Source organism: Myotis nattereri (genome assembly GCF_964212035.1).
Source record: "Myotis nattereri genome assembly, chromosome: 5".
NCBI classification, from domain to species: Eukaryota; Metazoa; Chordata; class Mammalia; order Chiroptera; family Vespertilionidae; genus Myotis; species Myotis nattereri.
In genome coordinates this window covers 109105113-109127268 of record NC_138080.1, presented here as the reverse complement: position 1 = coordinate 109127268, position 22156 = coordinate 109105113, and the positions used below count along the sequence as shown (strand labels likewise).

Genomic DNA, 22156 nt, shown 5'->3' with positions numbered 1-22156 from the left:
ATGAGGAGCGGCGGCCGGGCGAGCGCGGCGCGGGCGGGCGCACTTTCTCCTCGGCGCCGGGCGGGGGCGGCGGCTCCTCAGCCCGCGGACCCTTCGCCAGACGCCGCGCGGCCCGGGCGCTCTGGCCGCGGGGGCGCCGGGGGCGGCGCGACAGGACTCTCGGGCGGACAACTTCTCCCCGCCGCGCCCTCCGCGCCCGCCGCACCTGGAGCCCGTGGCGCGCGGGAGCCGCCTCCCTCCGTCCCGCGCGGGGCCGAGGCCGGGCCGGGCGGCGGCCGCTCAGCATGGCCCGGGGCGCGCGGCGGGCGGCGGGCGGCGGCGCGGCGGGCCCGGGGCGGCCGCGGGGGTCCCTGCCCGGCCCCGAGCGGCGGCGGCGGCCCCGCGGAGCCCGGGAGGCGCCCGAGAGCCGCGAAGAGGACGCGGGGGAGCGCGGCGGGCGGCCGGCGACAAAGTTGAGCGCGGGCCGGCGGCGCGGATGGTGGGCGCTCCTGGCGCTGCAGCTGCACTTGCTCCGGGCGCTGGCGCAAGGTAGGCGGGCGCGGGGTCGGGCGGGCGGGGGGCGCGGGGTCGGGCGGGCGGGGGGTCCAGGCGGGCGGGGGGCGCGGGGCGCGGGGAGCAAGGCAGGCGAGCGGGCGGGGGGCTCGGGGTCGGGCGGGCGCGGGGAGGGGGCGCAGGGTCGGGCGGGGTTCGGGGTCAAGGCGGGCGCGGGGTCAAGGCGGGGTCGGGCGGGGCGCGGGGTCGGGGCCAGGACGTCGGGGTCCGCGCCTCCCGGGCGGGCGCGGGGTCGGGCGGGGTTCGGGGTCAAGCGGGCGCGGGGTCGGGGTCGGGGTCGGGAGCGCCGCCCGCCGCCCGAGGGCTCCCAGCAGGCGGAGCGGAGCCGGCGGAGCGCAGCGGGTCCGGGGCGGCGGAGCGGCGGTGAGTGGCGACGCGGCGCTCCCAGCTCCCGGGCTGGCACCCCCTCCGCCCCCGGCTGCCCCGCGCCCCCAGCGGGGGTCGCACCCCGACGGCGAACTTCGGCACCGGCCCCTCCCCCTGCGCCGGCTTCAGTGGGACCCGCGGGTGCCAGGACCCCTGGGCAGGGGGGTGGGGGCTGGGCACCAGCTCTGCCCTGTACCCGGCCCTGGACAAGCCCGCGCAGCCTGAGCAAGTGAGCAGCCCTTCCGCCAGGTGAGTGGTCGGGAAGGACCAGGAGTGCGCCACCCAGGGCGGGGGGACTGCCTGGCCGCATCCCCTTGGCGAGCCCCCTGGGATGGGGCACCCTTGGCCAGGTCCTCTGGGATGGGGCACCCTTGGCCAGGTCCTCTGGGATGGGTGCACCCTTGGCAGGTCCTCTGGGATGGGGCACCCTTGGCGAGCCCTCTGGGATGGGGGCACCTGTGCTGTGTGGCAGCCTCGGGGCGGGGCTGCGCGGGGGCTTCGGGGGTCATGGAACTGAGGTTGCGGCAGGTGGGCACCCAATTCAGATCTGTGTGTGTGTGTGTGTGTGTGTGTGTGTATGTGAATATGTGTGTGTGTGTGTGTGTGCCGCGCGTGCACTAGTATGGGGGGGGCGACCTCTGTGTGGCACATGCTGGGGTGTAAATGTGACGGCACCTGGGGGTCTGCACTCAGAGCTGCCTTCCCCCGCTGCAGCCGCCACCCCTGATCCCCCTGTCGCTGCTGACCCCACTGGTCTCTGGGGCCTCGCACCCTCCCCAGGGCTTTCGCAGATGCTCGCTTTCGTGTGTGGCTGCCCGAAAACAGATTGCCCTATTTCTGGTTAATTTAACTCCTCCATTACTTGGAACATTTTCATTTCACTTATTTGTGCTTCTTTTTGCTTAATGACTTACTTTTGCAGGAACGCGTTTATTAAGTCATTTTGTAAAATGGGATCCGCGGATTGCCAGGGAAGCCAGGTTCAGAGGGAGAAATCTAAATCACTAGGCGTGACCTTTAAGATAGAAATGGTGTTTATTAAGTTTTCCTTAAAAAACAAAAAGACAGTGACTTGCACTTCGCAGTAATCTCTGTATATTTACACGTTTGAAAATGTGTGCACACGTCCAAATGAAAAAAAACCTGGTTTTGTTTTGAAGGGTAGTTCAGGGATTTCAACTTTTTATCAATTGCACGTTGAAGGCTCTATGAAATGTCGCGTTTTTACAACTGTAACGGTAATGAACGTATGTTAATTGAAGAAAAACACGTACTAAGGCAGTGCTCAAACTTGGTTAGGGAGGACTGTTTTATCCCTTGTCGCCAGTAAAAACACCGGCCCCTGTTTTACATTTATATGGTTTATAAAGTGTACAGATCTTTTCGTGTAACATTTCAAATAGGTTGTCACAAATTTTAAATGCATCGACAGGTTTCTGTTCTCTGTGCTCTGTGAAATGTGTAATATATCCATCATTTTTTTATATCATATTGAAAATTCATATTACAGGAGAGATGTCACCATTTGACAAAAGCTCATGTATCTTGAAAATGAAAATTCTGGTGCTGCAGTAGAGATTTCTAATGGGATGATGAGGTGGTCATGTGGGCAGGGATGTATTGTCTCGAATCTTATCAGGTACAGTGTGACATTCTGCGTGGAATCCTTACCACTGTGTCGGAGCCAGTGGAGCAGTTCTTCATTTCTCCGTGTTTTCTTCTACCGGTGGGTGTGCCATGTGGCTAGGCTTGGCCTGGGTATTTTGGGAGGAAAGTGTAACACGGACCAGTAACAGTTACATGTAGTTACAGAGCTTAAGCCAGGAGCAGAGCAAGTCATAGGCCTGTTAGAAACACCTGGCTCAGATGGAAACACCTGGCTCAGATGGTCTACCTGTGACTTTAATGGTCCTGAGGTTTTACATGTAAAGAGGATTTCTGCCTTATATACTCTGCTTATTGGGGTGTGTGTGTGTGTGTGTGTGTGTGTGAGTGAGTGTGTGAGAGAGAGACTTTTCTAGATTCCACGACTTTAGTTCTGAAAGGCGGATGGCAACGCAGGCTCTCTTGATGCGGCCCAGCAGCCGCACCTGGGTGTCAGCAGGATGGCCGCGCCACAAGTATTCTGTGTGTGACGTTTCCTGCCGGACCTTTGACGGGCTCGTTGGTTCTCTCCTTAGTTTGTGTTCTGCAGGCGGGGAGGGGTAGGCCTGGGCGGCTCAAATCACTGCTTTGGGGTTCAGTTTCTCCTCTGGCGTTATGCCCGGTCACGTGACAGTGATGGTCCTGGAACTTCGGTGTGTGTCACAGTCACGCGGGGAACGTAGTGGACCCGTCGAGGGCCCGCCCCTTTGGTCTGTCATGGAGCCGCACCTGCCTTCCAGGTGACCCTGGTTCACACCAGAGTCTGAGAGCCAGGAACTTAGATTGTCTTACGTTTTTCCTCATTCCAGCCACTTGCTGATTTCCTGGAACCTCTCCAACCCTGTGCCTCTTGCACTTGGTTGCTCAGTGGAATCACCAGGGAGCTTTACACAATCCTGGGACCGGAACCTCATTCTCTGCATTGGTTTTAATCGACTGGAAGTTGGACCCGGCATCAGGAGAGGGAAAAGCTCCCCAGGTGTCCCAGTGCTCAGCCAGGTTTGAGAGCCATTGCTCCACACTGTCAAATGAGATCACATGACTCGATTTGGGTCTTAACCTTGTCACGGGCCTTGAGGTTTTATGGTAACCACCCTTCCCCCACCCCCCGATTCCAGTGGCTTTTGGGTACTTTGAACTTATTTTCACTTAAGCCTGTTTCATGTTCATGAAATTTCTCTCAGATGTAATCAGTTTTCTAGTCACTCATCCTGTTTATTCCAACGGACACTGTCAAGCTCCTGTTAGTCTGGGGGCAGTTACCTGGCCCCACCTCCGGCCTGAGGGTCTCTGGAGGGTGAGCTTGTGAATTTAAAGGAGCTCCGCAGGTGGCTCTTCTGTCTTTGTTACCGGTTGATCCGTGTGTTGGCCAATCCCACACACTTACCCTGTTTGCCGTCATCCTTAGCCTGACTTCCTGTGGCCTGGACCGTTTTTCTAGCCTCGGTGAGATCTACCGATGAGGCTTCCCTGCCCCTGGCTTGCCGGAGAAAGCGCCAAGCAGTGGTCATTGGGTTCACAACAAATCCAGCTGCTTTCTGGGCCCTCGTGGCTTCCCGTCACCCCAGGAGCGCGTTGTTTCCCCTTCCGCTTACCCCGAGACCCCCTTCCCTTCACGACTTAGTAATTTGAGTTTCAGTTGCAGCTTGAGTCCCAGACACCCTGCCTCACGAGCGTCTGCAGAGACGGGGCTGCACGGAGGGGGAGCTCAGGTGCCCCCTGGTTGCGATTAGACCGCTGCCTGTGACAGACGGCACCTGGCCCTGGGCTGCTGACTGCCTGTAAGTCTAATCAGGAGCCGTGATCACCCAGCTGCCGCTAACCTTCGTGGAGCCCTTACTGCGAGCCAAGCACCAGTGCTCCACGGGTCGGCCGCGCTCTTCACCGCGGCCCGGGAGGGCGGAGCACTTGGTACTCATTCACCTGGGAGACACCGAGGCCTGAGATGGTAGCTAATGGGCCTCGGGTCCCAGGACCAGTCGTGATGGCAGCAGCCTGCCTGGCCCACAGTCCCTGTTCCCCACCGCTGGGCGTTTCCCGCCCGGCCCTGCCCTGCCCTGCCACAGGAGCCGGAGGTGTGAAGGGGACGCGGCCGGTGGCGTTTTCTGAAGACTGCATCCAGTGACTTGACCTCAAGGAATCAGGGCTCTTATGTACCGTTGTAAAAAAAATAAAAGCTACATCAGCTAATTTGGAAAATAGAGCAGGGGAATATGCATAACCCCATGTACCCACCCCTCTCCCAGAATAATACGGCTGTTGCCATTTTGACGTTTTTCTTTCCAAACTGTCAAATTCCAACTGAGAATGTGGCAGTCTGGGGGCAGACTCGAACACCCCGTAATTGACCACAAGGTGTGTACCAACCATTTTCTTGGAGGGACACTTGGGAAATTCTCTTATCTGCACGCAAGTATGTGCATTTAAGTCCTTTAAATGAGAATAAAGAGCCGGGCTTTGCCAGGTACAGGCTTCTTATTTGTTACTTTGCTTCAGCATGCGTTCTGTCTAACCACAGTTACGTTTAGCTGCGTGCTGTGGTTATACTTAGCCAGGGGCGTCCCTGTGCCCTCAGACGCTGGAGCACAGCAAAGTCACGCTGACAGGCAGGCAATTAGTGGAACCCAAGGAGAACTTGTAGTTAACGTCTACCTGCGAGTGGCCTTTATTGCCGTGCTCAGAGCCTCTGTGTCGCGTATGGACGGGCCGTGGATCTGGGCCTTTCTCTCGGTGCCCTAGAGACCAGACTCTAGCAACATCAGCTGGCTACATCCAGAGAACGGAGCAGACCAGAGAGGGAAAACACAAAAACTGGATTTTGACAGGGTCACAGCTTAAATTTAAGAAAAAAAGTAGTTTTAACAGTAGACCCCTTAAAATCCAAATCCATGAAAATTGAGTAAAGCTGAGGATGGGGAATGAAAGGTGCAATATAAAGGGGAGTTAAAGTGGATTTATCTTTTTAAAAAGTAAGGGTGTTGATATGTCTTATTATCTGGTTATATACTCCTATTAAGAGATGATACGTTTCTACCTAATGCATCTGAGTATTTTAATGTGTATAGTCTCTCATTCAAATTAATTGGACTTGAACATTTCTATAAGGCATTTTATTAAACAAATTCTCCCCTAAATTTGTAATTATCCTATATAATAAAAGGCTAATATGCAAATTGGCTGAACGGCAGAATGACTGCTAGCTGTGACATGCACTGACCACCAGGGGGCAGATGCTCAGTGCAAGAGCTGCTCCCTCATGGCCAGTGTGCTCCCACAGGAGGAGTGCTGCTCAGCCAGAAGCTCTGAGCCAGGCTCACAGCTGGTGAGCGCAGTGGCGGTGGCGGGAGCCTCTCCCACCTCCACGGCAGTGCTAAGGATGTCTGACTGATGGCTTAGGCCCCCAGACTGTGAGAGGGCGCAGGGTGGGCTGAGGGACCCCCCCCCCCCAGTGCATGAATTTCGTACACTGGGCCTCTAGTCTTTTAATAAAAAAGATGATAAACATTTGTACCTTTGATCCCAAGGGAGAGCATATTTTGTCAGCTAGGACCGTGAATATGGCACCGCTTATCATCCTTTTGTAGTAGCACAAAGGAATTATCCTTAAGTTTTTCAATGAATCATTGAAATGCAGAAGTCTGCCATCGCTTGATAGATCCTTGCCTGCCAGTTGTTGATCCTCTACCTAGAGACCTGTTCTGGAGAGCTATATTATTATTAGTCTTATAGTTTCATTATATTAATACTATTCTTATTGTATCTAAATACAGAAATTAACAATGCTGTTCTGAGAATCCTGCTTTAGGAAACCCTAGTCCAGTGATGGCGAACCTTTTGAGCTCAGCGTGTCAGCATTTTGAAAAACCCTAACTTAACTCTGGTGCCGTGTCACATATAGAAATTTTTTGATCTTTGCAACCATAGTAAAACAAAGACTTACATATACTTTTTAAAATATATTTTATTGATTTTTTTTACAGAGAGGAAGGGAGAGGGGTAGAGAGTTAGAAACATTGATGAGAGAGAAACATCAATCAGCTGCCTCCTGCACACCTCCCACTGGGGATGTGCCTTCAACCAAGGTACATGCCCTTGACCGGAATCGAACCCGGGACCTTTCAGTCCGCAGGCCGACGCTCTATCCACTGAGCCAAACCGGTTAGGGCAAAGGTTTAAATTATTGATATTAATTTTAAATATTTAAATGCCATTTAACAAAGAAAAATCAACCAAAAAAATGAGTTCGCGTGTCACCTCTGACATGCGTGTCATAGGTTCGCCGTCACTGCCATAGTCATTTATTCACTTGCTATTCTAGTATTAGGTGATCTGACCTCCTGACAGACAGCTCTAAAGCTGGAGATGGACTCATTGCCTTAGCCTGGCCCTCCCCCCACTCCAGCTCCTGTGGTCTCCAGTGGGTATTGTGGGAATATGAATATTTTTTAAAAGCTTTCCTTGAAATACAAATGTGGTGAGTGGAAAAGACATTGGGCTAAGTATCAGTAGGCCTGATTTTTATTTCATTCTGTAACTAACTTGCAGTATGAGCAAGTCTGTTAGCCTCTCTGGGTATAATTTCTCAGCTGTAAAAGTTGGGGGCGGGGAGAGAGACTAGATTTTCAAAATTTTTCTTTTCTGATTCTCTGATCTTCTGCATGTTGTCAGATCTTCTCTGCCCTTCACCCAGACTCCTGTGCCTCCTTCTTGGGGGTTCTATAACTCCGTGTCTTAGCTCTTGGAATCTAATTCTCTTCATTTTACATTTGCCAGGGTAGTTGCAATGTCGAAGACAACTAAGATGCAATATAATATTTCTCTTTAGGTGCTGCCGTCTAACATGTGACGTATTTACTCTACCCTGATAATGGTTTGTGCTCAGAATTTTAGGTTCTGTAAAATGGATTAGTGCCATAACTTGTCAGTGTAAGTCTGAAATTTGGAGAAATAAATTTCTTTAAAATGTGAGATGCTTACTTATTTAAATGGCTGGAAGAAAAAAGAGCAAGACTAGTTAAAATATACTGGAGGTAATTAATGCAGTGAGAAGTTTGAGGAGATATGAAAATAGTGATGGATGTGAGAATGTTTGTATTTACCGGACAGTGGCCATCGGTAATGAAAGAGGTTAGTAGATGGTTTCCGTTGACGTTTTTGTTCAATCTAACATTAGGTTGGTTGTCTTCTTTAGGGACTTTTAGTAAATCAAAAAGCCCTCAAGATTAACGCCCGTTAATCTTTTTTTCACTTTAACAGGCTTAGCTGGGACTCTGTTGATATACAGACAACATCTAGTGAAGATTAACTGCTATCAGTTAAATAATCCAGTATCTTGACCATAGATATATCTGTTCACTAAATCTATTAATTTAGTGATCTTTGGAGATTAGCTTGTTGAGCATGGGCTCAGACAATAGTTTCTTCACTGTTTTTTTTTTTTTTTTTTTTTTTGTGGTGTGTGTGTATGTGTGTGTGTGTGTGTGTTTTAAACTGACAGGCCAGCCTTTGGAGATGTGGGCTCTAGAGAATGGGCTCAACTCCCAGGCCCATATTATTGCATGAACAACCTTAGCCTTTGGTGCAAAGTTTTGTTGCCTTTTCCCCCTTTCAGAACTCTCCTCTGTACGTATTCTAGACATGTTTCCTTATCATGAGGAGTTAGGGAGCACTCAAGTATGTAAGCTTGAGTTCATAAAGATGAGTGATCTTTCCTAGAGAAAAAACATAGGGAGGTAACCAAAGAATACACCCTGACTCCGAGGAGTGTGGCTCTTCTAGGAGTGCCGATCGTTTCCTTTATTAAGAGGGATTGGTGGTGGGAATTTTAGCACCCCAAGGAGGCTGGTTAGGAAAAATTTAGATTTGGGGTAAGGAGGGATTTCAAAATTTACATTGCATAGGTATCACCTGTCCGACGTGGGTAAGGATGGTCAACTTCCGGGGTGATGGTGTCTGTGGGTTCTTCTCTTCAGTGTACCCTGTGTGTATTTGTGCTTTTTCTCATGAAAGAAGGCCTGTTTTCAAAGTGAAGGTTAGTTCCATCTTGCCTTCCCCTAGGTGTTAGATGTGAAACTCCCCACTCCCCCCCAAAAGAGGTTTTGTATTTGTGGATCAAGCCCTTCTATATAATGGGTGCCAGCATAGATTTAATACAGGAACCACCAGATGGCAATAGAAAAAGTGTTTCTATAGAATGTAATCTGTAGTTTTCACAGCTCATTCCCCACCCCCCCCCTTCCTTGGTACACTACTTTTCAGTATACTTATGCAATGTATGAAATTGTTGGTTATGAGCAAGGTGAGTTTATAATACCTGACAATGCTAATCAAAACCAGGACATAGAATAGTGGCAAAGTGTTACTGGAAAATGACATTTTATTTGCATGAGCGCATGTATGAATTGTTCCCAGAGAGTGGGTTTCCAACAGTGTAACTTATGGCTTATGTTATTGTATAGTCATGATTTTACTTCTAAATTTTTATTCGGCATTTAGCTCTGCAGTAAGCTGTGATGATTTGCGAACATAAAAGAAAACATGGCTCTTATCTTGCAGCGTTTTATGCCGCACCTCCTAAAGGCGGAGATATATGAGTTTACAAACATTGCACGTATTTAGGTATCTTCTGGCAAAGGTATTCCTACCTTTTGTAGAATTGTTTTATTTTTGCCTTGGAGGCATGCACCCCTTTTCTAAGTATGTCTTCTAGGCTCTTTAAGGCTTTCTTTTTTCTTAGCTAAGACTCTTGGTTGCAAGCTAGAAACTCAATCTGAACTACTTAAGAAAAAAGGATTTCATTGGAGACATCCGAGGTGTCACAGTGTAACGAGAAGAGTACCTTGAAACTTGGCAGGTTTAGGGCTCAGCTCTGCCTCAGGAGTAACTAGAGCCAAGTGTGTGAAATCTCTCCGGTACTGTCCTCTTTGTCATCATCTCTGTTACTGGGCTGGTACCGTCCTTGACTCCTACTGAAAACTGGCCTTCTTGTGTGACCAAAACCCGGCTATTACCAGCCTTTGCGTTACTGTTGCTTCAGACCCTGAAGTAAAGATTGACTCAAAGCTTTGGTCCTGATTAAAAAATTGTGAAGGGACCAGATTTATATGTTAAAAGCATGGCCATGAGGGAAAAATAAAGCATACTGATTGCAAAAGTGAAAATGGGTCGGGAGAAATCAGCATGAATGACGGTAGACCAGTTAGGATGTATTGGCAGTTGAGGTGAGAGGAAGTAGCTTGGACTGGGTGGTAGTGTTGGAGATGGAGAGAGCTGGATCGAGTAGGGAGATTTAGGAAGATACCGAGATGGGCAGGATTTGGTAATTGGATTTGGAGGGTGATGTCCAGGTTTTTGGCTTGCATGGCTAGTTGATTGGGCAGTCATTCAATGAGGTTGGACCACCTCAATTTGGGCAGTATGATCCTGTTTTGGTTTTGAATGTGTTAATATGAGGTACCATTAAAGCTTCCGCATGGAGTTGTTAGGTAGGTGTTTGGATACGAGTTTTGCATTAGAGGAGAGGTCTAGGTGTTTGGTATAAGGCCTCGTGGAAATAGCATATGTTGCTTAAGAGGGTGGGCTTGGCGTGGAATAAAACAGGCTCAGCCACTTGCTAGCTGTACTTCGCTGAGTTGGCTGTTTAACCTTCTTAAAGTATCACTTCTCATCCCTGAAGTAGGTATAATAATTGCACCTACTTCAGGCAGTTATTGTGAGGGTCATTCGATATGATCAGAGGTAAGGTGTTAGCACCTGACCAGGTACATAGCATGCATCCTGTAAGTGTCGGTGTTTAACGTTTGTGGGTAGCGCATGCCTCATTCATCTTTTCCCATAGCACTCGGTGATTTATGGACCACTGCAGGACCAGAGCGGGGAGGGTGAAGAATTGACTGGACTGGAGTCTAGCAGTGTTAATCCGGCTGTGATTTACTGGATAAGTTGGAGGAGATTGGAGTGATGGAAGTGAATTGGAGAATAGTTGTGATGATATAGGGATAATAGGTATTTGACCCGGGTGATACTGGAGTGGAAAAATTGTCATGGTCAGTATTGCTGCCGAGAGGGGAGTAAGATTAGGACCAAGAAAAGGCCATTGGATTTGTTGGTTAGGTGGGCATGTTGACCTTGTTGAGTATGATTTCACTAGAGCTGTAGGAGAATGAAGTAGGCTGAAGTTGATTACAGAATGAATGGGTGGTGAGAAAATGGGGCCTACAGGTGTGTTCTCATATTGCTGAAATCTTGAGCAAGAAAAGAGAATGAGAATTTGAAGTGGGTAGTGACAAAATGATCTCAAAATGCCTTAGGAATATTTATTTTTTCCAATTTGAAGACTGTTCTCGAGGCTGAAAAAAATGTGGGCTGTTGTCATCTGGCAAAATGGTAAGTAATCATCACAGTTCTCTGAAGGGATCATTTCAGTTTCATATTTTGTGATGACTGGAGGCTTCTAGCAGCATTGCCGCCAGATCTGATACAGAGTATTTCCACCCCCGCCCTGCTGCAGACACACAGAAACTGTGGACAGAATATAACAAGGACTAACAAAAGCATTCCTGAGCCCGCGCGGTCAGGAAATCCCACTTCTAGCCAGGTGAGGTGGGGAGTCAAGGGGTGAGGAGGTTTCAGATCTGGATGTAGGTGCCGAGGGCGTGGCCCCGAGGGTCTCATGAAGGACCAGGAGCCACAGCCTGGAGTCTGCACAGCGGAAGAAGATGGAGTGAGGTCCGCCGGCTTAAACCTTGAGAGGCTGGCCCAGCAGTGACAGGACTGGAAAACCTTGCCCACTAGTTTGAGGAAGTGCAGAGACTTGCTGTCATTGTGGAGTCGTGCATACTAGTAATTAAGAGAAAAGAGAGAGAGCAAGAAATAGCTGAGCCTCAAGGCTGTATCTCACATTGGGGCTGGGTTAAAATTTAACATTCCTTGCTCTGCAGCTAATCCTCATGGAAACCAATGGAGTCCTGCAGAGCAAATGAAAAAACCCAGGACTCTCGTAGTACAAACACCTCATGCTAAAGATAAACTTGCAATAAAAAGTTGCTAGCTGCCTGGTGGCTCAGGGGTTGAGCGTTGACCTATGAACCAGGAAGTCATGGTTCGATTCCCGGTCAGCACATGCCCGGGCTCAGGGCTCGATCCCCAGAAGGGCGTGTACAGGAGGCAGCTGATCCATGATTCTCTCTCATCATTGATGTTTCTCTCTCTCCCTCTCCCTGACTCTCTGAAATCAATAAAAATATCCCTCCCTCCCTCCCTCCCTCTTCCTCCTTTACATTCCAGTTCTTAGCTGTGCAGACAGGATTTGAGCTGCATTAAATGCACAGGATACATTATTAACATTGGAAGGAGGTGCACCTGGGGAGGAAATGGGGAAGATGCGAAGTGCAGAGGGTGGAAGTGAATGTCAGGTCAGAAGGCGGGCGTTTGCAGTTAGCGGCAGCTTGACATGCTTGGCTGGCTGTTTTTAACCAGCAACTCCTGGATGTTTAAAATGACTTAAATCTAGTATCACAGAGTGTTATCGTGGGAAAACAAGGTTGTGGGCCTCTCTAACTTTGCTGTTGTCTATCAAAAGTACAAGGCATATGTTGCGGCTTGTTTCTATGTAGGTGGATACTTCATAGTAATTTAAAAATTATAATTTAGCATTTTATTTGCTACAAATATAGCTTAAGGGTGTTTTTTTTTTTTTTCTAAACCACAGTTTGTTTCAATAGTTGCTCTTGCTTGGGTAAATAAACCAAATTTTGTCATGTCCTGTTTTTGTTGCAATTAAGTAACACGGTCACTTATCCACCCCTTTCCCACGGACGTGAACTGCCCCCTTTAATAGATGCAGAATTCTCAAATGTGCTGGAACCGACCTGTCCCTTCTGTTCTGCTGACCCACCTTACGTTCCAGCACCGTTACCATACTGACTCAGGTACATGCTTCTGTATGCGACCAGGCAAACCCTCCTGCAGTCCTTTTCTTACACTGTTCTTGGCTGTGTCCAGGCATTTATTCTTCCATAGACACTTTACAATCATTGTTATTGAATTGGTAGTATCAGATGTAATCAAGGTTTCCATTTCCTTAGGTTGATTGTGATAATCTATAATTAGCCAGAAAATAACTCCTCTTCATTTTCAGAGCATTCGTCTTCATTTGTGATTTTGTTACCATCGGCTTCTTACAGTGTTTTCTTAAGTCCTTTCACACTCTGTTCTGTGGTTGCGTCTTCGTTCTGTTTCTAATTAACAACTAACTTTACTCTTTTTCTCCTCATCAGTGTCTTGAGGGGCATATCTAGTTTGTTACTCTTTCCCAAGAACTGGATTTTAGATTTACATATCTTTTCTACTTTGTCTATTTCATAATTTCACTCTTTAACTTTATTATTTTCTTCTTCCAGGTTTCTTTTGGGTTATCTGTTTATATTTGTTCCAATTGCTTAAAATGAGATATGTAGGAAAGGACTTGAACAGACATTTCTCCAAAGAAGATATATATATGTATATGTAATAAGCACATGAAAGATGCTCAATTTCATCAATCAATAGGGAAAAGCAAATAACATTACTAGTACAATGATATACCACTTCACACCCATTAGGATAGCTACCACACGCTCCCCCCTCCCCCCCAAAAAAACATACCCCGCAGAAAATAAGTGTTGGTGAGGAATGTAAAATGTTATAGCTGCTATAGAAAACAGTTTGATGATTCCTGAAGATTTTTGGGGCGGGGGCGCATGTAGAATTTGTAGTTGACAGTTCTTTTCTTTCAGTACTTGAAAAATTGGTTCCAGACGAGAAGGCTCTCTCATTTGCACTGCTTTTCCTGATAAGTACTGTGCTTTTCTCTGGCTACTTTCAATGGTTTCCTTTTGTCTTTAGTTTGCAGTTCATAGATTTCTTTGCATTCATTTTGTTTGGGATTCATTCAGCTTCTTAAATCTCTAAGTTTATGTTTTTTGGGTTTTTTTTACCGAATTTGGGGAGCATTTCTTTGGATACGTTTTTGATCACTCTGCCTCTCCTTTCCTTCTTGGCCTGTGTTGACATGCATATGAACTCTTATTGTCCCGCAGGTCTGTGAGTCTTCATTTTTTTCAGTCTGTTTTCTCCGTTGCTCACATTGGGCACATTCTATCGGTTTATCTTGAAGTTCACTGATTCTATCCTTGTCATCTCCACTCTACTATTGAGTCCACTGAGCATTTTATTTTAATTTCAGTTATTTTTTCAGCGCTACTATTTGTTTTTGATTCTCTTTTTAGTAAATTTGATTTTCTTCTTGGGGTTTCTACTTTTTATTTATTGTAAGATAATTTGTAAAGGCTTAAAATACTTTTATCATGGCTGCTTTCAGATATTTATCAGATTAATCAGTGTTGGCACCTGTTCTTCTCATTCACGAGTGATTTTCCTGGCTCTTGGTGTTATGAGTGACTGATTGTACCCTGTACATGGAAGAAACCCTGGGTCCTACTTCACCATCTTTTAGCAGGCAGTCCCCCTGTGAAGGCTTAATGCAAGGATGGGTGGGTGTACATACTTAGCTACCCTCTAAGCCCTTCCCCAGCCCAGCACCCAGACAAAAGTAAGGTGCGGACTATCTTGTTTCAGGCAAGTGAGGTAGAAGTTCATATTACTGACACCTTCCTTGCAAAAGTGTAGCTCCAACCCACCATTTTTGTTGTCTTCGTGTGAGAGAAGCTTCGCTTGGGCCAGGCTGCCATTAGGGAGCGGAAACCCAAGGGCTAAGACATACCACTTTTTGCTGCAAAGTCACTGCACCCTAATGAGCCCAGTATTCCATAGGAGGGGAGAGAGGGAGTGGAGTACCAAGTAGCCCTTCTCCCTCCATCCATTCCATCTTCTCGCTGCTATTGGTTGTGGAAGCTCAGTTCCCCGCTGGGAGGACACTGGTGGGGGGAGAGGGGAGGAATACCGCGCCTGCCGGTAATTAGTCCCTATTTGCACCACCTGGTTAAATCTCATTGAGGCTGGTTGGCCCTGTCACACCACCTGGTAGGAAAATTGAAGTGCCACCTGCTCCTGCCAGGGAGGGAATAGACGATTAGCTCCCTGATCCAGGCACAGCTCCAACCTCCAGGCGGGGGATTGAGCCTGCTGCCTGACGTGGTGGGGTGTGGGGGAGAGGTTAGGAAGTCAGCGCCTTGCCCAGCCTGCTGGAAATGCGTGTCCCAGGAGAGCTTCTCAGTGATGGAACAGGGCAGGGACTGGCAAAGGGTTTTCCTTCGCCCACCCCTCCCTGTCCTCTGGTTGGGCACAGGCTCTTCTTGGAGCCTCCCCCTGTGTCTGTTGAGGGTAAGAAGCTTCTAGCGCCCTATCTGGGACCCATGGGAGACGGTGAGGAAAGCCAAGGAACTCGCCCCAGGTTCCTAGACGGTCTGCTGCCTTCATCCCGCCTGTCAGTCTCCCTGTGCTTGCCGGTGTGTTCTCTCCAGGGGCTCTGAGCGGTGATGGTGGAACTGGTTTCCTGGGCGTCCCTGTTGGGAGAACAGGAAGCTCTGCCCACGCCATCTATACCTTTCATCTCGCGCTGTTTCACACTGTGTCCGCTTTCCTACGCCTGCTGGTTTGGTCAGGTTATTCACTCCATTTTTTTCCCTTATTAATTTGCAAGTTCCAGATTCCTATCATTCCTTAATACTTATGTTCTCTTACCTGCAGCAATAATCAGTCGCGTGTTTTACCACTCTTACACACTGCCCTTCCACAAAGACACCTTATACTTCAGCCCTACCAAGACGAGACCACTAGAATAATTCCACTGCCCCCACCTTACAGTCAGGACATGTTTGAGGATCAACTATGTGCCAGGCAAGAAAGCATGAAACGGAGCAAAATAAAGTTCTACCCTCATGAAGCTTATATTCCAGGGGGGGGACAGAAAACATATATGCCACTCTGTGTCCATCCCAGTAAGGTACATGGGGAAACCTTCGGAGGCCAGTGTGGAGAGTTCAGCGAGCCCGGGGGAAGGGAGCAGGAGGTAAGGCACACACATAGCCAGGACCACACGGCAGAGCCTTGCAGGCCACAGCAAGGCCTTCACATTGTATTCCAAGTGCACTGGGTTTTACATGCTCAGTGGCAGCGGAAAGGCGTGATCGGACGTGCTTGCTCTGGCATTTGGGTGCAGAATGGTAAAGCGAGGATAACCATTTATAAGGCCTGTTAGTGAGGATGGTGGCCTGGGTGGCAACAGTAGATGGATTACAAGCGGTCAGTTTCAAGATTAAGTTTGAGGGCAGAGCCAACAGACTTTATTAATGGAATTAAATGTGAGAAATGAGAAAGCCAAAAGACCAAGTTTAACTGCAAGGTTTTGGGATTGAGTTACTGGGTAAATTATAATGTCATTCATCAAGATAGGGAACAATGGGTGAAAGGCAGCTTTGGAGAAGAGAAAAGAATCAAGAGTCTGGTTTTAGACATTAGATTTGAGAAGATCTGGTACATCTAAGAGAAGGTCAGTGTAGGTCACTGAAAATGTCACTTCTGAGGAAGGTTAGGGGAGGAGGCCAGGGATCCATCAGCGAGGAGATTGCCCACAAAGAGAGAAGAAAAAAGAAGGACCGAGCCTGAGCCAAGGAGAGGAAAGGGTTTCCTTAGTTAGCGAGACGGGAGTGTGACGTGTCTTGGACTCTGAGTGAAGGAAAGTTCTCAAGGAAAGAGGAAGTGGATGGTGTCAAACGCTCATGACTTGTGTTTGTTGAAGCCTCCAGAATGTGTCACTTGCTTCCTCAGCTCGTGGACCCCAGTTCCAAGGGTCTCTGCGCCCATAGCTCTCTCCTCCTCTTCCCTCTGTCCCATACGGTGGTGTTGCAGCCACTCACAGTGATTTGAATGGAACAGAGAGAAGGCCAGAGGAGCAATTAAGTCCAGTTTGTACCACAGCTTTTTCTTTGCAGCTTCGGTTCCAGTCATCTGCTGAGAGTAAAAGGGCCACCGTCAAGTGGAGTCGGAACTGCCGCTTTGGGGAACAGAACCCCCCAGGACAGGTGAAAGGACTGTGTGGCAATTCGGGTGAACAGCTCAGTGCGGAAACGAGGCATTGTGGCCAACACCGCAGCCTGGCTCCCTCACATCTGCGGCAGCCGGAGAGCGGACACCACGCTGCCCAGCTCTCTCCTGTCGGGGTCTGGACTGGCTGCAGTTCTGCCAGTCAGGTCATGCCAGACGTGAAGCATACAAAACATGACTTCGTATGATTGATCCAACTTAGTTAAGACTGAAACGGAAGTGGGGCGAGAAAGTGACATGTCCGTCACTCCTGCGGATGGCAGCCAGGACAGCATGGTCCTGGGGCCAGGAGCTGAGCGGCCCCCTGACTGGGCCAGCGCTGGCTCCCCTTGGAAGGCTAGTTCTGCCGAGGAGACCCGGGAGTCGCTACCGCATGTTGTTCAGCCCCCTCAACAATTCAGCAAGATATTTAATTCCCTGTAATAAACCCCTTTCTGTTTAGAGTAGAAGGAACTAGATTCTGCTCTCTACTACTGAACCCTGACCAATACAAGCAGCAGTCTTTGAAGTTGCTCTAATTCACCCCAAAGTACTGAGCAATGTAGCCACGAGAGCAGACAGGATGAGGAGTCTGTGTTGGATTAGGGATATGCACGGCAGGAGAAATTAAATCATAAAGTCAATGCAGTTCAGGGGACGGATGTCAGAGTCGGAATTGGCCCTGGAGTCCAGGCTGAGTGTGGAAGGAAATAAAGCCTCACTAACCAGCCACGAGCCAGAGATCGTGAAAGACACACAGGTGTACAGGAGGCCAGCTAAAGGGGGCAGAACCCAAGCTGAGCGTGCCACCGCTGCAGCGGACAGTTCTTCGACTTTGTTAAAGGTTGAAATACAGTTGGGAAATACAGTGAGCATCTCTCGGAAAGTGAAACACCCCTTTCATGTACCACTTGTACGTACTCTCCAGAAGCCAGTGGATGCCCTAGAAATCAGAAAGCCCAGATATTCTGCAAGTAGTTTGTAGCACCACAGTGTTGCCAATATCTGGCCCCATGGGCTCTGTGCGTCTTGGCCTTCCTCAGGAATCGGGTCTCCCAGCACAGCCTCAGTTCCTGAAGCACCTGCCCACGCTGAACACCCGGCCTGGGGTAGCAGCGCCTTCCTTCCCCAGCAGGCTCTGAAGCGGCTCTAATGGTGAAAGGACAGTGTGGGGAGGCTGCTTGGCCTTTTAAAGGTTATGACACACTGACAAGGGGAAATGTAAGAGCCTTTTTTGGACAATGAAACCCATTCCCCAGGCTCAACTTAGCCTTCAGTTCTAATCAGCGGTAATGTCAAAGTGGTCAGCTGAATAACCGCTTAACTTAAAATGTTAATATTATTTAGGTTCCTTCAATAATATAATGAGAATCATGTAAAAAAACAAAACTTGGCAGATTTACCAAAAATACTTCTTGAATCTATTTCTGGGGTGGGGTGGGGGTAGTAATTTGGAAATCAGACCAGCGTACTGGCTGAATGTCAGAACCTTTAAAAATATTATTGTCCCCTACAGCACATTATGACATTCCTAGAAACGGTTCCAGTTTCTAATAACTTTAATTATGAATGCAGAGTCTTTCTAGGGCCTAGAAATATAATTATTTCTAAAATAGGGAGTTTAGGGGCTGGGTAAGAAAGGTGAAGAGATTGAGCAAGGGGAAAAAAAAGACTCACGGACACAGACAGCAATATGGTGATTGCCAGGGGTGTGGGGGGAAGTGGAAGGAGGTAAAAGGGGGATAAATGGTGATGGAAGGAGACTTGACTTGGGGTGGTGAACACACAATACAATATGCAGATGATGTATCCTAGAACTGTATACCTGAAACCTGTATGTATAATTTTATTAAACAGTGTCACCACAATAAATTCAGTAAGATAAAAAGGAAAAATAAATAAATGGTAGGACATTTATATTTATTATAAATGGCAATAAAATTTGTTTTTCCAAATAACAGATTCCATGATCATTTCTTTATAATTACTCTGCGTTCACTCTAAAAGAGTTATTACTTATTAGAAATGAGAGGGGGGTGATTTTTAAGTTCTTGAATCCCATTGAACTTGTATCCCTTTGCACCCACAAAGTAAGAATTTCTATTTACATCAGATGTAATGCCAGAATAACCAGAGTAATGTGAGAACAGTTCACAGCACTGATGTTGAAGGCTAGAACCCTGCTGGGATTGATGTGTACAGCTGTGGTCATTCAGTAAGCCATGCTGGTGCATTGATTATACAGGGAAAAGTGAGGGAACTTAAAACTATAATACAGAAAACCTTTTAACTTTCTGTGGAGGACCAAAAATAAATCCGTTTAAATCTCAATAAAATTGTTATTATTTAGTGTCATTCAAAAATGTTAGTGATGTTTCTAAAATTAATACTTGACCAAGGGTATGTTTTTATTAATTTTAGAGAGAGAGGAAGGGGGCGAAAGAGAAAGGAACGGGGAGAGAGAAACATCGATGTGAGAGAGAACCATCAATCGGTTGTCTCCCATACGTGGGCAGACGGGGATCAAACTCACAACCAAGGTATATGCCCTGACCAGAAATTGAACCCATAATCTTTTCATGTATGGGACGATGCTCCAACCAACTGAGCCACCTGGTCAGAGCAAGGATATTAACTTTTAAGATAACCATAGTTTGGAGAAAGTATTTTTTAACCTGCAACAAATTCCTCACCATCTTCTTAGCATAAAGGAGAAGCTTAACACTTCATTAATCAGAATAAAGTGAGGCATGAGAAAGCTACATTCTGAAATTGCAAAAATTGTTTGTTGTTTTTTTTTTCTTAGTATGTATAAAGTAAGTAATAACATGTTTTTCCACATATGTGCAAAAGTACTTTGCAAGGTCACATTTATTGTAAAAGCTAGATTAATTTTCTTGTGAAAATACCTTCAACCATATACTTCCCAGTAAAATATCAAAGTCACCTTAGCCAGTGTGGCTCAGTTGGTTGGGTGCTATCCTGGGCACCAAATCGTCGCTGGTTCAATTCCTGGTCAGGGCACATGCCCAGGTTGAACTCAGTCCCCCACAGGGGGCGTGCAGCAGGAAGCTCATCCATGTTTTTTGCCCTCTTTTTCTATAAAAATAGTCATTTATGTCATTGGCGCTGCTTTAGAATAAGCTGCACCTGAGGTCACCTCACAGACTGAGGGGTCGAGATAAGCGTGTTGCTTGTACCCAACCTGATGAACCCAGTGTCCAAAGGAAAGGTGCTTCATCAGAACACTCACTGCTTAACACGGCGAGGCTGAGAGATGACAGCAAAAGCACAAGCAACGAAAGAAAAAATCGATAAACTGGACATCATCAAAATTAAAAACATTTGTGCTTCAAAGAATACCGTCAAGAAAGTGAAAAGAAACCCACAGAATGGGAGAAAATATTTGGAGATCATATACCTGATGAGACATTTATATCTAGAATGTATAAAGAACTATTACAATTCAAAAATGAAAAGACAACTAATTTAAAAACGGGCAAAGGATCTGAAGATGTATTTCTCCAAAGATAGGCAAATGACCAATAAGCACATAAAAAAGATGTAAAACTTATTAGCAATCTAGGAAATGCAAAACAACAACAACAACAAAACCAACAAAACAAAATGAGAAACCACTTCACACCTATTAGGATGTCTGTGATTTAAAAGTTCTTTTTAAAAAATAAAAAATGACAAGTGTTGGCAAAGATTTGGGAGAATTGGAACCTCATACACAGTTGGGGGCAATATAAAATGATGCAGCCACTCTGGAAAGAGAGGCAGTTCCTCCAAAGCTAAGCCTAGAGTTATTATGTGACCCAGGAATTCCACTTCCAGGTAGATGCCCAAGAGAAAGGAAAACATGTTTCACAAAAAGTTGTAAATGGCAGCTTCATTCAGAACCACCACGAAGTGCAGACAACGCAGTGTTTGTCCAACTGCTGACCCAGTGAAATGTGGCGTCTCCGTCCAGTGGGGTACTGTTCACCATAAAGGGACGAAGGACTGATACACGTTTCAGGGTGCATGAGCCTTGAAAACATGATGCTCAGTGAGGAAAGCCAGACACAAAGGCCACATGTTGTGTGATTCCACTTTTATGAACTGTCCAGAGTAGGCAACTCCAGAGAGACAGTAAGGCAGCTGCTAATCTAACAACATATTTAACCCGCTAGGACTCCCGGGGATAAACAGCATCCATGAACACAGGAAAAAGAACCACTGATGAGATCATTTGGGTGATTCAACACTAGCAGTATATTTAGATGTACATAACCAGCATTTCCATACCAGGGACCTATTGGATTTTCTTGCAAAATTATGTCAATACAGTGCTGTTCACTGCATTTCCATTTCTAATAAAAAATAGCCTAAAAGGGGGCAGGGGTGGGAGTGGCCAGGGAGAGATCAATGGGGGAAAAAGGAGAGTTATGTAATACTTTAAACAATAAAGAATTAAAAAAAAATAGCCTAAAGGTCCATCAAGGTTATGAAAGTCATATACACATGGAATACTACGCATTGACTACAGAGAAAGTAGATCCGTGTGTGCACTTAATCGAAATATCTCGAAGGCACATACATGAAAAAGTAATGGACAATATAAAGAATATATAATCTTATTTATATAATTTTTCAAATGTACCTATCTATTGACACAAATAAGTTATTTTTTAAATATACCGAAACTTTAATAGTTACCTTTGGGCAGAAGGATTGGGTGGAGATATTTTTTACATATTATGTTTTTCTGCTGTTTATTTTTTTAACCAAGTGAGTTGTTGCTCTTTTTGTAAATAAGTACATTTTGAAACCATACTGCCTTTCTTTCTGTGTGAAGTTTGTGTGTGGCTTACAATACAAGTCAATGAGGTCACGTGAACTAGAATGTTAGCATGATGTAAAATGAAATCATCGTCATTTACAAGCAACTTCAATATATATGCCTAAAAGAAAATTCAAAGAGCTCATAAATGTAGGTTTTAAATAGACCTGATTCTGCTTTATGATACATTACTTCATTTCAGATAATTCAAAGTAACACTATTCTGCACTAATCAGATTGGATAAAGTGAAAGATTTCAAAATGTCACCTGTCATTTGCCTCTAGAAGACAACCCTTTGTTGAACAGTTATAATAGTTCAACTATATATTTCAACATTATTCTTCCCACTTTCAGAAGGAATGTTAAACATGTGCAGAATAATAATACCATACTAGTAACTTGTTATCCTTTGGCGCTCCTACTCTGAATATGTTCTACATATTATTCTAATTTTCACAGCCTCCAAAGTACAAACTCTTTACGTAGTGACCAGGCATCAAAATACACAGTATGTAATTTGACATAGAAAAAATGACATTATAGGTACAGAAGCCCTTTGGGCCAGAAGTGTTCCAGAATTCAGACTTCCTCAGGTGCTGGAAGGGTAATAGCCCAGCATTACCTACCACCCCCTGGGGGTGTGGAAAGCACACTGTAATCAAACACATTACCACTTCTGCAGAGAAATGTACGGCTGCTCACAGCATGTGGGAGAAGGGCCACACTCAGGTCAGGTTTGCCTC

At 46.7% G+C, this 22156-nt stretch overlaps 1 protein-coding gene across 1 annotated transcript in view; it reads left to right on the top strand.

The window, feature by feature from the left end:
• Positions 1 to 284: 284 nt before the first annotated feature.
• Positions 285 to 22156, top strand: part of SDK1 (sidekick cell adhesion molecule 1) — a gene marked incomplete at its 5' end in the record, with an annotated part of 547830 nt that continues 525958 nt past the window's right edge. Inside the window, one exon of the mRNA XM_081093020.1 lies at positions 285 to 528. Coding sequence (XP_080949146.1) covers positions 285 to 528 — 244 coding nt within the window. The remainder of the gene's footprint in view (positions 529 to 22156) is intronic.